Raw genomic sequence first — 15,030 nt, 5'->3', positions numbered from 1 at the left:
TACTGTGTGGAGGACTGTGGGGAGTGCATTATACTGTGTGGAGGACTGTGGGGAGTGCATTATACTGTGTGGAGGACTGTGGGGAGTGCATTATACTGTGTGGAGGAGTATGAGGAGGAAGACTGTACGCTTCTGTTTTCATTTTCATCTGAGAACCTTGAGCCTGAACAGAGAGACTATGAGAATGGTGGACGTTAATGCTACATTTCCCTTGCAATAACTGCAGGAGGGGAATTGTCTATGAGAGAAGTGTGGGTAATGAGATATATAGTGGGTGGGTAGAGAAAGTATTCAGACCACATTAAATTTCACTGTTACATTGCAGCCATTTGGTAAATTCAAAAAAGCTCATTTTTTTTCTCATTAAGGCCTGTTTCACACATCCGTCTTTCAGATCAGTTGTTAACCGCCAAAATGGCGGAAAACGGATCGGTCGGCGGATTGACAGGAACGTGTGGCACCGGACCGTTGTTCAGACGGATCCGGCGACGGCGTAATTTTAAAGGAACCCGCGCCGAGAGAGAGAAATTTTCTCAAGTGGGGTACCACAGGGCTCTCTCCTGGGCCCTGTATTGTTCAACATCTTTAGCAACGATTTAGATGAAGGAATTGAGGGTAAACTGATTAAATTTGCTGATGACACAAAGCTAGGAAGGATAGCTAATACTAGAGAAGAGAGAGAGAGAGAGGATTCAAAAAGATATAAATAAACTGGAGCAGTGGGCAGCAACTAACAGAATGGTTTTTAACAGGGAAAAATGCAAAGTACTACATCTGGGCAATAAAAATGAAAAAAGCATATACAGAATGGGAGGAATAGGGAGCTAAGCAACAGCACATGTGAAAAAGACTTGGGTATACTAATAGATCACAGACTGAATATGAGTCAACAGTGTGATGCAGCAGCAAAAAAGGCAAATGCAATTCTAGGATGTATTAACAGAAGCATACAGTCTAGATCACGTGAAGTCATTATTGCCCTCTACTCCTCTTTGGTCAGACCTCATCTGGAATATTGTGTCCAGTTTTGGGCACCACATTTTAAAAAAAGACATCAACAAACTGGAGCAAGTTCAGAAAAGAGCGACCAGAATGGTGACCGGTCTGCAAACCCTGTCTTATGAGGAAAGGTTGCAGGATTTGGGAATGTTTAGTTTGCAAAAGAGAAGACTGAGAGGAGACTTAATAGCTGTCTACAAGTATCTAAAGGGCTGTCACATTGTAGAAGGATCATCTTTATTCTCATTTTCACAAGGAAACACTAGAAGCAATGGGATGAAACTGAATGGGAGGAGACACAGATTAGATATTAGAAAAAACTTTTTGACAGAGTGATCAATGAGTGGAACAGGCTGCCACGAGAGGTGGTGAGTTCTCCTTCAATAGAAGTCTTCAAGCAGAGGCTCGACAGACATCTGTCTGGGATGATTTAGCGAATCCTGCTTTGAGCAGGAGGTCCCTTCCAACTCTACGATTCTATGATTCTATGATTCAGCCGCCAGACCGGGATTTAGGGTTAAATTTCCGGCAAAGGCAATTCTTCCGGGCATGCGCAATGTGCAAATGCGGATCCGGCCAGCAAAAAAAACGTTTCATTGTCCGTCCTGTCATGTCAGCGGACGCCAAAATTTTGGCGGATCCGTAAAAAAATGGATCCAACGGATGAGCATCCGTCAAGATCCGCCGATAATGCAAGTCAATGGGAAAAAATGGCGGATCCGGTTTTTTTGCAAAACGGCGGATTTTGACTGATGGAGACAAACGGATGTGTGAAACAGGCCTAATGTACACTCTGCAGCCCAACTTGACTGATAAAAACAAATGTCGAAATTTTTGCAAATTTATTAAAAAAGAAAAATTGAAATATCACATGGTCATAAGTATTCAGACCCTTTGCTCAGACACTCATATTTAAGTCACATGCTGTCCATTTCCTTGTGATTCTCCTTAAGATGGTTCTCCTCCTTCATTGGAGTCCAGCTGTGTTTAATTAAACTGATAGGACAAACTTCCTGTTTGTGTCACATCAGTATATGGGAGGGGGAAAACTTTTCAAGATGAGTGGTGGTGACCATGGTGGCCATTTTGAAGTTGGCCCACCCAGGTGTATCCATATAAATGGCCCACCCAGGTGTATCCATGTAAATGGCCCACCCAGGTGTATCCATGTAAATGGCTCACCCTGTATATAAGACCTCACAGCTCACAGTCTATGTCAGAACAAATGAGAATCAGTTCCAAGTAACTGTCCAAGGATCTCAGAGACAGAATTGTGGCAAGGCACAGATCTGGCTAAGGTTACAAAATAATTTCTGCAGTACTCAAGGTTCTAAGAGCACTGTGGCCTCAATAATCCTTAAATGGAAGAAGTTTGGGACCACCAGAAGTCTTCCTAGACCTGGCGGTCCACCCAAACTGAGCAATTGTGGGAGAAGAGCCTTGGTGAGAGAGGTGAAGAAGAACCTAAAGATCACTGTGGCTGAGCCCCACAGATGCAGTAGGGAGATAGGAGAAAGTTCCACAAAGTCAGTTATCACTGCAGCCCTCTACCAGTTGGGCCTTTATGGCAGAGTGGCCCGACAGAAGTCTCTCCTCCGTGCCAGACATATGAAAGCCTGCATATAGTTTGCTAAAAAACACATGAAAGACTCCCAGACTATGAGAAGTAAGATTCTCTGTTCTGATGAGACGAAGATAGAACTTTTTGGTGATAACTCTAAGCGGTATGTGTGGAGAAAATCAGGCACTGCTCATCACCTGCCCAATACAATCCCAATAGTGAAACGTGGTAGCAGCATCATGCTATTGGGGGTGTTTTTCAGCTGCAGGGACAGGATGACTGGTTGCAATTGATGGAAACATGAATGCGGCCAAGTACAGAGATATCCTGGATGAAAACCTCTTCCAGAGTTCTCTGGACCTCAGACTTGGCCAAAAGTTCACTTTCCAACAAGACAATGACCGTAAGCACACAGCTAAAATAACAAAGGAGTGGCTTCAGAACAACTCTGACCATTCTCGACTGGCCCAGCCAGAGCCCTGACCTAAACCCAATTGAGCATCTCTGGAGAGACCTGAAAATGGCTGTCCATCAACATACACCATCCAACCTGACGGAACTGGAGAGGATATGCAAGGAAGAATGGCAGAGGATCCCCAAATCCAGGTGTGAAAAGCTTGTTGCATCATTCCCAAGAAGCCTCATGGCTGTATTAGCTCAAAAGGGCGCTTCTACTCAATACTGAGCAAAGGGTCTGAATACTTATGACCGTGTGATATCAGTTTTTCTCTTTTAATAAATTTGCAAAAATTTCTGCATTTCTGTTTTTTTTTTTTTTCAGTCAAGATGAGGTGCAGAGTGTACATTAATGAGAAATAAATGAACTTTTTTGAATTTACCAAATGGCTGCAATGAAACAGAGTGAAAAATTTAAAGGGGTCTGAATACTTTCTGTACCCACTGTAAAATGGATTACCATATATACTCGCATATAAGCCAAGATTTTTAGGCCATTTTTTTTGGGCTGAAAGTCCACCTCACTGCTTATACGCAAGTCATATACCGGGGGTCAGGGGGAGTGGGGGTGTCAAATCATACCCCCCCGGCGTGTCTCTGCAGCCCCCCTGCTTGTCCCACGGTCTCGGGCCTGCCTTCAGCGGTCACGTGGTACCGCTCATTAAAGACATGAATATGCACATATTCATATCTTTAATGAGCGGTATCACGTGACCGCTGAAGGCAGGTGTGGGAGAACAGGGCTGCAGAGACCGCGCCAGGAGTGGGTAAGTATATGCTATGTTCACCTGTCCCCGTTCCCACGCTGCTCGTCGCTGCGTCCTCTGTCAGTGATGTTCAGGTCAGAGATGGCGGTGACATTGTTAGTGGGCGCCACGCCCTCTGCTGCCTGAACGTCACTGACAGAGGACGCAGCAGGCAGCGGCGAGCACCGTGGGAATGGGAACAGGTAAATATCTCAGGTGCCGGGTCCTTAGTCATCCGCGACACCGGCACCTGGCCCCCAACGACGGAGAGGTATGTCTTTTTTTTTTTTTTTTTTTTTTTGTAGAAGCAGCATATGGGGGCATATTCTATGGGGCATTTTATGGGGGCATAATCTATGGAGCATCTTATGGGGGCATATTCTATAGAGCATCTTATGGGGGCATATTCTATAGAGCATCTTATGGGGCATAATGTATGGAGCATCTTATGGGGGCCTATTCTATGGAGCATCTTATGAGGGCATATTCTATGGAGCTTGTTATGGGGCAGCATATTCTATAGGAGCGTCTTATGGGGCCATAACCTTTATGGAGCAGCATATGGGGCATATTATTCTATGGAGCATCTTATGGGCCATTATTAACCTTTATGGAGCATTATATGGGGTGTATTTTGTATGGAGCATCTTATGGGGCCATTATGAACTGTATGGAGCATTATATGGGGCTCCTGATTCAATATGGATATTCAAAAACAACCTACTGATGTCTAAATTAATTTTACTTTTATTGGTATTTATTTTTATTTTTGAAATTTACCAGTAGCTGCTGCATTTTCCACCCTAAGCTTATACTTGAGTCAATAAGTTTTCCCAGTTTTTTTGTGGCAAAATTAGGGGGGTCGGCTTATACACGGGTCGACTTATATACGAGTGTATACGGTAAGTTAAAACGAATGAATGACTATACAGTGCATTATTTCTAAGGCATATAAGCAATATGAGACTGTGACAGGGATTCATAGCCTGATTATTTTGTGATCCAGTGTCTGGCTGGCGCTCATTCTCTAAGTCTTATGAAAAGTTATGTTCGTCTTTACATTTTATCTGCGTTCTATCTGTGTCATCAGCAGATCTTGGCGGCAGGCAGCAGATCTTGTGTTGGTTTCTGCACAATTATATGTTTAGGTCTTTATAAAAATACACCTATTTAACCAGGCAGAGTAGGTACTCTCCCTCCCGAGTCCAGCGCCTGCTCGCAGAGCATCACTGGCCCAGTTGGCATGATTAAGCACATAGGAGTATTATACAGGTAGTCTTTTTACAGTTATGTTTTAGGTTTTTTTTTGGTATTGCAGAGCTTCACGCTGGGGAATACTACTTGCCATTCCCTCTGACATATAAAAATATTGTTATGTGAACACATCATCACATTTGTATGTTGGCATTTTAATAGAGCGATATATACTGTATCTTTTATACAATGAAAGTATTTGCTCCTGTCAATCTTTGATACAGAGCCGTTCATAATCTCATCATATGCGGTTCTCCAATTTTTTTTTAATCATTATAAATTGTTTTTATGGCTTTTTACTGTTCTTGGACACAGGCATTAAAAATACTGTATTTTCTGAAAAGTGGAACAAAGTGGATCTGTAGCCATCAATTACAGTAGTCTAGACATGACTTCACAGCACACTCAGTCTCGCCCGTATCCTTTACGCGTCTTTGCAGGTTATTTCTGTAGAATCAGAAATTCATCTCTAGTTAAGTCGTATAAATAGCATTTCTTGGATCAGATATTGCTGTAAGAATCTCCCCCTTTATCAGTGTGATAGATGTGATTAAAGGCAACAACACGGAGGAAATTTAAACTATGGCTTTAAGTAAATCCAAAAGCCTGATACACCATTTGCAGACTACAGACTGGTGTATATGGCAGCCTGTGTTCTGCTGGATTGGCTTTGTAAAACCTAAGATAAAAACCTAATGAGCAAATACCCTGCCGTAAATAAATAGCAATAGTGCGTGAAACTAATATAGGGTACTTGGGTAACATAATTTTGATCAAAACAATGTAAAGGCCATCCCACCACGTCAAGGTGACCCTATTCAGGGTGGTCCTAACATCTAGTATTAAAACCTTAAGATATGTCAAATTATGAAAATGTGAATAAGGGCTGAGCAGGACCGAGACCCCGACTAATGGACTCCCAGGCTTGGGGAGCTATATAAACGTAATGTCAAGTCAAAAGAAAAGGGAGGCCATGCCTTTACCTGCACTGAGTGCAACAACCTAAAGAGATGAACTGTAATAGAAGTTGGTGTGTAGGCTGTTTTTGAGCTGGGCATTACATTTATATTGCTCCCCATGGCTGAGTGTCCATATTTGAGCCCAAGTCCTACTGGGCCCTTATTCACATTTACGTCATTTGACATATGGTAAGGTTTTAATAATAGTGGTTAGTACCGTACAGAATAGGGTCACCTTGATGCGGTTGGATGGCTTTTACATTTTTTTTAAAGTTAATTAAGTACCCTATGTTATTTTCATGCACTATTGCTATTTACTGCAGGGCATTTGCCCATTTTGTTTTTATCTTGGGTTTAGTCTGTTTAGTGGCCAGTGTGAACATGAGCCTGTACATTGCATGCATACCAACTTATATTCCAGTTCATCTCTTTAGGTTTTAGATTGTCATTGTGACACCATGAGAATCTGAATTATGATGCTTAGTTGTAGAATTATCCGCACGGTTTCTACAAAAAGCAAGTACTGTATAAAGCTGGTCAGCAAACGCTCATGAGTGACGTCATCAGACTATACCCAGTGGTAGAAAGCGAGAGCTTCTCTTTAAAGGGAATCTGTCACCTCTTTTTTTCAAATATGAGCTGCCGGCACTGACATCAAGGGCTTATCTACAGCATTCTGTAATGCTGTAGATAACCCCCCGATGTAACCTGAAAGATAAGAAAAAGGAGTTAATTATACTCACTGGGGGCGGTCCGGTCTTGGTCCGATGGGTGTTGCGGTCCGGCGCCTCCCATCTTCTAACGGTGACGTCCTCTTCTTTCCTTCCTGTCGCGGCTCCGGCGCAGGCGCACTGCTCTGCCTTGTTGAGGGCAGAGCAGAATACTGCAGTGCGCAGGCGCCGGACCTCTCCCGGCACCTGCGCACTGCAGGACTCTGCTCTGCCCTTAACAGGGTAGAGCAGTGCACCTGCACAGGAGCCACAACAGGAAGGAAAGAAGAGGACGTCACCGTTAGAAGATGGGAGGCGCTGGACTGGACGGCAACACCCATTGGACCGGACCGAACGCCGGGGTGAGTATAATCTAACTCTTTTTTTCTTACCTTTCAGGTTACATCGAGGGCTTATCTTACAGCATTACAGAATGCTGTAGATAAGCACCTGATGGCGGTGCCGGCAGCTCATATTCTAAAAAAGGGGTGACAGATTCCCTTTAATGAGAATGTTGGATGTATAGAAAAAGAAAAGACAGCTTATAGTCACTAAAACAAAAAGTTGCTCAACAGTTCACGCCCCCCGTACACATTAGCGAATTGCTGGTCAAACCTTTCAGGCGGCAACCTCAATTTCTGCTTACTGATGAATATTCATATTTTCCCTGAGAGACCCAGTGCCAAACAAAAGGAATCTGTTGAAATTTTACTTAAAGAAAATAGTTGGAACCAGCTCAACACAGCGGAAAAAATTAAAATTCACAAAGTCTTCATTGAAAATCCTTTAAAATTGAAAATAATGAAAAAATGGGCATCTCAGAACAGCAATGCAATAAAGGGAGGTGGTGTGTGTATAATATGAATCAATTCTTGCGCGTTTCGAGCTACATGGCTCTTGTTACACCGCTCCGACATACTCACCCGGCCTCCGCTTCCACGTCGTCTCTGCATATTCACCCGGCCTCCGCTCCCACGCCGCAGCCTCTCGCCACCCGACTGCCACGGCGGTAACCTCTGACAGGCTCGCGGCCGCCGCTATCTCTGCATGCAATGCGCCATAGGCTGCGGCCGCGCCTCCCTTCTGCTTCTTGCGCTCCGGCTGTGCCCTGACCCAGAAGCACCTTCAGACCTATGGCAGACCAGATGGGGCCATATCAGGCCTGATCGTTGTGTTACCTTTCACACTGGGCCCTGCTTCCTCCTGTGCTCTCTGCAGCCTCTCGGTGCCGTCCTCGGTGTTTCCTGCAGCAGCCTCGCAGCCTGTCTCCCGTGTTCCCTGCAGTATTCTCAGTCCTGCTCCAGTCCTGCCTCCGGTGTTCCTGTTCCATCTTGCTCCAGTCTTTCCATCCTCCTCTAATCCTGTCTCCTGCGTTCCTGCTCCAGCCATCCCTCCACGTTCCAGTCTACAGTCTTACTCCACTCCTGTTTCCTGTGTTCCAGCTCTGTTCTGTCATGTACTCTTCAGTCCCACAGTCTTACTCCAGTCCATCCTGAGCCGCCCCTCTCGGTACGGCTACCGTGGTACTTGAACCCCTGGGCCTGATCCTAACGGTCCCTGTATAGGGGTCGGTTCCACCTGGCAGCTCGCCCGGGGCCCCCTCAGTGCCACGGTCCAGAGGGTCCACTCCTGGAGATTCCGGCTCCTGACCACCCACGCTAACAGCTCTTAAACACTGGATAGAGAGTGGTATACAAACTTGGATTTAACCCTTTAACATCCAATGACGGACACAGTCCATAATTGACGTCTCCCCCCGCTTTGATGAGGGTTCCGGTGGTGAGTCTGCATCCAAGCCGGGACATAACTGTTTTGAACAGCTGACGTGCCAGCAATAGGCGCAGGTGGAATCGCGATCCGCCTGCGCCTATTAACTAGTTAAATGCCGCTGTCAAACGCTGACATCAGCATTTAACCAGCGCTTCCAGCCTCGTGGCCGGAAACGTGCGCATTGCTGACCCCCATCACGTGATCTGGGGTCAGCGATGCATTGGCGTAACAACCAGAGGTCTCCTGGAGACCTCTATGGTTGTTGATGCCTGATTGCTATGAGCGCCACCCAGTTGTCGGTGCTCATAGCAATGCTGTACTTCTGCTACATATAGGCGATCTGAGCATCGCCTCTATGTAGCAGAGCCGATCGAGCTATGGCAGCTTCTAGCCTCCCATTGAGACTATTGAAGCTTACCAAAAGTAAAAAAAAAAAAAGTTTAGAAATATGAAAAAAAAAAAAGTTCAAATCACCCCCCTTTCGCCCCATTCAAAATAACACAATAAAAAAAACAAACCTACACATATTTGGTATTGCCACGTTCAGAATTTCCCAATCTATCAAAAAAAAAAGGATTAACCCGATCGCTAAACGGTGTAGCGAGAAAAAAATAAAAATGCCAGAATTACGTTTTTTTTTTTGTCGCTATGACATTGCATTAAAATGCAATAATGGGCGATCAAAAGAACGTATCTGCACAAATGTGGTATTATTAAAAACGTCAGCCTGGTACGCAAAAAATAAGCCCTCACCCGACCCCAGATCACCAAAAATAGAGACGCTACAGGTCTCGGAATATGGCGCAATTTATTATCTTTTTAACAAAGTTTGGAATTTTTTTTCACCACTTAGATAAAAAAAAGAACCTAGACATGTTTGGTGTCTATGAACTGGTAATGACCTGGAGAATCATAATGGCAGGTCAGTTTTTGCATTTAGTGAACCTAGCAAAAAAGCCAAACAAAAGACAAGTGTGGGTTTGCATTTTTTTGCAATTTCTCCGCAAGTTTTGTAGTACATGACATGGTAAAACCAACGGAGTTGTTCAAAAGTACAACTCATCCCGCAAAAAACAAGCCCTCACATGGCCATGTTGATGGAAAAATATTAAAGTTATGGGAAGAAAGGGAGGGTAAAATGAAAATGCAAAATGAAAAATACCCCTGGTTGTTAAGGGTTAAATATACTTCCACATAATCAAGGAAAAACAAAAACACATAGCACATATGTAAAACTGCATAGAGAAAAAAGGAAGGGTTTGCATGAATGTGTATAAGGAATGTATGATTAAAAACAATAGAAAATAAAATTAAGACATAAAACATCATAGAACATTGATAAAGAAAAAAATTGTTAAAATTACAAGAAAGGCAAATATGGCAATGCAAAGATGAAACACCGACTCAAAAGTTGTAGTGGACTGTGCACAAAAAAAAAAAAAAGACTAGTATTGCAACATCACTCCTCATCGATTCAGTCATAATGAAACGCAAGTATACAAAGAAAAAATCCAGTCCGCTTCTTTATTGTGTACCGCACCCATGTGATTACCAGCTCTAATATGTCTAGGTGTATATTCAATGGCATATGCATGAAAACCTACTATACTACGACTGACTTTCCACAAAATGTCTAGAGACGTGGGATATGTTTCTATCTGTGGATTCTTCTATATCGTAGAGTTGTTCTCTTATTCTAGACTTCAGTTTTCGGATAGCAGAACTGACATATTTAACCCCTTAACGACCGCCGATCCGCCTTTTAACGGCGGTAATTAAGGGTACTTAAACCACAGCGCAGTGAATTCACGGCGCTGTGGAGTAAGTAAATAGCGCCCCCCAGTGTCGGATTTTCTCCGGGGTCTCGGCTGCAGGGGGTAGCCGAGACCCCTGAGAACATGAATCGGGTCGATTTTTACCGACCCCCGCTTTTGCAATCGCAAAAAAAAAAAAAGCCGCAATTTTGCATTTAAATTCTCTTTCCTCTGATGTGATCGCACATCAGAGGATAGAGAAATAGGGTCCCCGATTCCCCCCCCCCCCGGTACCTCTCCATGCTCCACGGTCCCTTCCCGGTGGTCCTGCGTCCTCCGGTGGGCGCCGCGCCATCTTGGATACAGAGAAAATGGCGGGCGCATGCGCAGTGCGCCCGCCAGGAATCTGCCGGCTCCGGCTGGCAGATTCCATTCATTCATTTTGATCGATATGATAAACTATCATAGTGATCAAAATTAAAAAAAATAGTAAATAACCCCCCCGTTTATCACCCCCTTAGTTAGGCTAGCATAATAAAATAAAGAAAATTTTTTTTTTTCATTTTTCCGTTAGGGCTAGGGTTAGGGTTAGAATTAGGGTTAGGGCGAATTAGGATTAGGGTTAGAATTAGGATTAGGGTTGGGATTAGGGGTGTGTTCGGGTTAGGGTTGGAGCAATAATTGAGGGGTTTCCACTGTTTACCAACTTTGGGGGTCTAAAAATTGGGGGCCAAAAAAAAAAAATCACTTTTGTGGAAATAAAAAAGACTTTTTATTTTCACGGCTCTGCGTTATAAACTTCTGTGAAGCACTTGGGGATTCAAAGTGCTCACCACACATCTAGATAAGCTACTTGGGGGGGGGGGGGTCTAGTTCTCAAAATGGGGTCACTTGTGGGGGGTTTCCTCTGTTTAGTACGTCAGGGGCTCTGCAAACGTACATGACGCCCGCAGACCATTCTATCAAAGTCTGCATTCCAAAACGTCACTACTTCCCTTTCGAGCTCTCCCAGGCGCCCAAACAGTGGTTCCCCCCCACATATGGGGTATCAGCGTACTCAGGACAAATTGCACAACAACTTTTGTGGTCCAATTTCTCCTGTTGCCCTTAGGATATTAAAAAAATTGAGGGCTAAAAAATCATTTTTGAGGAAAAAAAATGATTTTTTTATTTTCACGGCTCTACGTTTATAAACTTCTGTGAAGCACTTGGGGGTTCAAAGTGCTTACCACACATCTAGATAAGCTCCTTCGGAGTTCTAGTTTCCAAGATGGGATCACTTTTGGGGGGGGTTTATACTGTTTAGTCACATCAGGGGCTCTGCAAACGCAACGTGACGCCCGCAGATCATTATCATTCCATCAAAGTCTGCATTCCAAAATGGCACTCCTTCCCTTCCAAGCTCTCCCATGCACCCAAACAGTGGTTCCCCCCCCACATATGGGGTATCAGCGTACTCAGGACAAATTGCACAAAAACTTTTGTGGTCCAATTTCTCCTGTTAGCCTTGTGAAAATAAAAAATAGCGGGCTAAAAAAATCATTTTGAGGGAAAAAAAAATATTTTTAATTTTCACGGCTCCACGTTATAAACTTCTGTGAAGCACTTGAAGGTTCAAAGTGCTCACCACATATCTAGATAAGTTCTTTAAGGGGTCTAGCTTCCAAAATGGGGTCACTTGTTGGGGGTTTCCACTGTTTAGGAACATCAGGGGCTCTCCAAACGCAACATGGCATCCGATCTCAATTCCAGCCAATTCTGTGTTGAAAAAGTCAAACGGTCTCCTTCCCTTACGAGCTCTGCCGTGCGCTGAAAAAGTGCTTTACCCCCACATATGGGGTATCGGTGTATTCAGGAGAAATTGCACAACAAATTTTGTGGTTCATTTTCTCTTTTAACACTTGTGAAAATAAAAAAAATTGGTTCAGAAGTAAATTTGCAAAAAAAGTTAAATGTTAATTTTTTCCTTCCACATTGCTTTAGTTCCTGTGAAGCAAGTAAAGGGTTAATAAACTTCTTGAATGTGGTTTTGAGCACCTTGAGGGGTCTAGTTTTTAGAATGGTGTCATTTTTGGGTATTTTCTGTCATGTACACCCCTCAAAATGACTTTAAATATGATGTGGTCCCAAAAAAAAAAAATAAAAAAAAATTTTGTTGTAAAAATGAGAAATCGCTGGTCAACTTTTAACCCTTCTAACTTCCTAACAAAAAAAAAATTTGCTTCCAAAATTGTGCTGATGTAAAGTAGACATGTGGGAAATGTTATTTATTTAGAAATTTGTGTGACACATCTCTCTGATTTAAGGGCATAAAAATTTAAAGTTTTAAAATTGCAAAATTTTCAAAATTTTCGCCATATTTCCGTTTTTTTCATAAATAAACACAAGACTTATCGAATAAATTTTACCACTAACATGAAGTAAAATATGTCACGAAAAAACAGTCTCAGAATCAGCAGGATCCGTTAAAGCGTTCCAGAGTTATAACCTCATAAATTGACAGTGGTCGGAATTGTAAAAATTGGCCTGGTCATTAAGCTGCAAACTGCCTCTGTCGCTAAGGGGTTAAGATTATAAATTGTGCACTCAATAACATAAACCATGCGCTTTGTGAATAAAGACTTTGTGAATTTTTCATTTTTCCGGTGTGTTGAGCTGATTCCAACTCTATTTTCCTCAATCAACTTCAGCGCCGTGCAGCAGCAGGGACGCCATTCTCCTCCCAGATTAGAACAGCATCTCAGGGGTGAGCTGAATTTTTTTTCCTATTATTCATTGAAATTTAACTTACCTGATCATTCTCTTCCACAACACTATCTTTTGGGGCACGTCAGGAGGCTCCCATGTGCATATTAGCAGGTTCAATCGACTTGAGTATAATGTGTGAGTGGTTCTTTTAGAGAGAAGCTGTAACTACTAACCCTCTTCTATCAAGTATGGTGTTTCTCTCGAGGACACAGCTAATGAATTACATGGACCACCCATTGATTGAGCTCCGTGGTTCATTTAGCTATTGGGAAAAAAAGGACTAGCTAAGGCCTTTCAGCAGCTGAGCCTCCCTAGTTTAGAGGTGCCAAGAATCATCTATGTAATGAGCATGTGCGACCACCACTTCTATAGACAGTGAATGGATGGGTGGTCGAGCATGCTCTCTACCAGTCACCATTCACAAATGGGGCTTTGAGACCTTTGTTTTCATGATTAGTGGAAGTCCCAGGAGTAGACCCCCAGTGATCATGCGTTTAATAGCTATACTTTGGATACTGTCTTTTGTAGGACAAGCCATTTTGGGACCATTTGCAGTATGGTAGAGTCCAATATTCATGATTTTTTTGTTCTACTTAAAGGCTTTCTTTTTTTTTTTTTTTTTTTACTTTTATCTGTTAACAGGCTTAGGCCTGTTTGACATTTCATTTTTTCACTCAAGATCCGCCAATTTGCCAAAAAAATGGATCCGCCATTTTTATTGGCGGATCCGTTTTTTTTTCCCCATTGACTTTCATTATCGGCGGATTTTGACTGATGATCGTCCGTTGCGTCCGTATTTGTGCGGATCCGCCCAAATTTTGGCGTCCGCTGAGAACACCGAACGGACCATGCAACGTTTTTTTTTGCTGTCCGGATCCGCATTTTCCCCTTATAACCCTGAATCAAGTCTCGCTGCTGGATGAAATTATTCTCTCTCATCGCGCGATGCCTTCTTCCATGATCGCGCGATGCATTCACTGCTGTACACCTGCGACTTCATCGCGCGATGCCTTCATATTGCAGCCATGGACCCCCGTTCTAACATGCAGGTACTCTGCTATATCGCGCCGATACGCTCTCTGCAAGGGTTCCTTTAAATTTTAGCCATCGGCGGATCCGTACATCCGCCATTCCGGTGACACACGCTCCTGTCAGTCCGCCTGCGGATCCGTTTTCCGCTGTTTTGGTGGATTTAGACTGACAAGAAAAACTGATGTGTGAAACAGGGCTTAAACTCATGCATTTAAAAGTAATTTAGAAGTGCATGTTGTGGTCGTACAAGGGCCTTGAACCCAAATAATCCCCTTTTCCAATACTAGTTGGGGTCTCTGTTTTGCATTGGCGCCCAGGTGTTTCAAGTTACAATAAGACCTGTCTGTTTTTAATTACTTGCCAGGAAGACTTTCTTTATTCTGCGCACAAATCTAGTTCACTAATACTTCCTTTCTGTTTCTTAATATCCAGGAGTCACCTTGAAGCGGCTGGCCATGATTGTGAGCTCCTAGATGCGGCTGGAGTACAGAGCCCATTGGACGTAGCAAAGCTGATTTCCCAAAGGATGTTTGATGCTGGACTGGCCATCCACATGTATAAAGCTGGACGATTCCTTCTTGGTAACAGGTTTTAAATTTTAATCTTCAGAGATCTTTTACAACTTGAGATTAAAAGGGGTTCTCTGGGGGGAAGAAAGTTATCACCTAGCTACCACCAAGCTGTCATCTACCCTTTGAAGGGATGATCACTTGTTTCAATGGACAACCTCAATGACTTTATTTTACTATGTTTGAGGAAGAAAAGAAACAAACAGACTTGCATACGTAGTCCTAAGTCTATTTCATGACGCCTCTTTCTTAGATCCCATGAGGAAATATTAGCGTTTAGTTGTACTGCTGTGGAAGACACTGAGGTTTTTTGACCACAAGATAAATGAGCCTGAAAGTGACCAATATTTCTCCTTGCTGGATACGTGTGGTTAAACGCTATGTGCATTCTGACATAACAAACGAGGCTTAAAATTATTTTTCAGAATAAAGCTTCCATTGCTAGTTAAAAAAAAAAAAAAAAAGTGAATCG

The 15,030-nt window shown here is 43.2% G+C and overlaps 1 protein-coding gene across 13 annotated transcripts in view; it reads left to right on the top strand.

Annotated features, from left to right (window-relative positions):
* The window catches only part of GLT1D1 (glycosyltransferase 1 domain containing 1), a 228,622-nt gene that overhangs the window by 85,403 nt on the left and 128,189 nt on the right, over positions 1–15,030 (top strand). For 7 of the 13 annotated variants that reach the window (XM_073557074.1, XM_073557076.1, XM_073557073.1 and 4 more), the window contains exon 2: positions 14,422–14,570. In XM_073557074.1, coding sequence (XP_073413175.1) covers positions 14,516–14,570 — 55 coding nt within the window. In that variant the 5' untranslated portion in view covers positions 14,422–14,515. Of the gene's footprint in view, positions 1–12,899; positions 12,956–14,421; positions 14,578–15,030 lie in introns of those variants that run through there. The other 6 variants (XM_073557080.1, XM_073557082.1, XM_073557078.1 and 3 more) reach the window with 2 other exon arrangements.

This window comes from Dendrobates tinctorius, unplaced genomic scaffold (genome assembly GCF_039654945.1).
Source record: "Dendrobates tinctorius isolate UK_male_01 unplaced genomic scaffold, ASM3965494v1 ptg000243l, whole genome shotgun sequence".
Classification (NCBI taxonomy): Eukaryota; Metazoa; Chordata; class Amphibia; order Anura; family Dendrobatidae; genus Dendrobates; species Dendrobates tinctorius.
The sequence above is the reverse complement of the archived record's forward strand: the minus strand, read 5'-3'. Positions and strand labels throughout refer to the sequence as shown.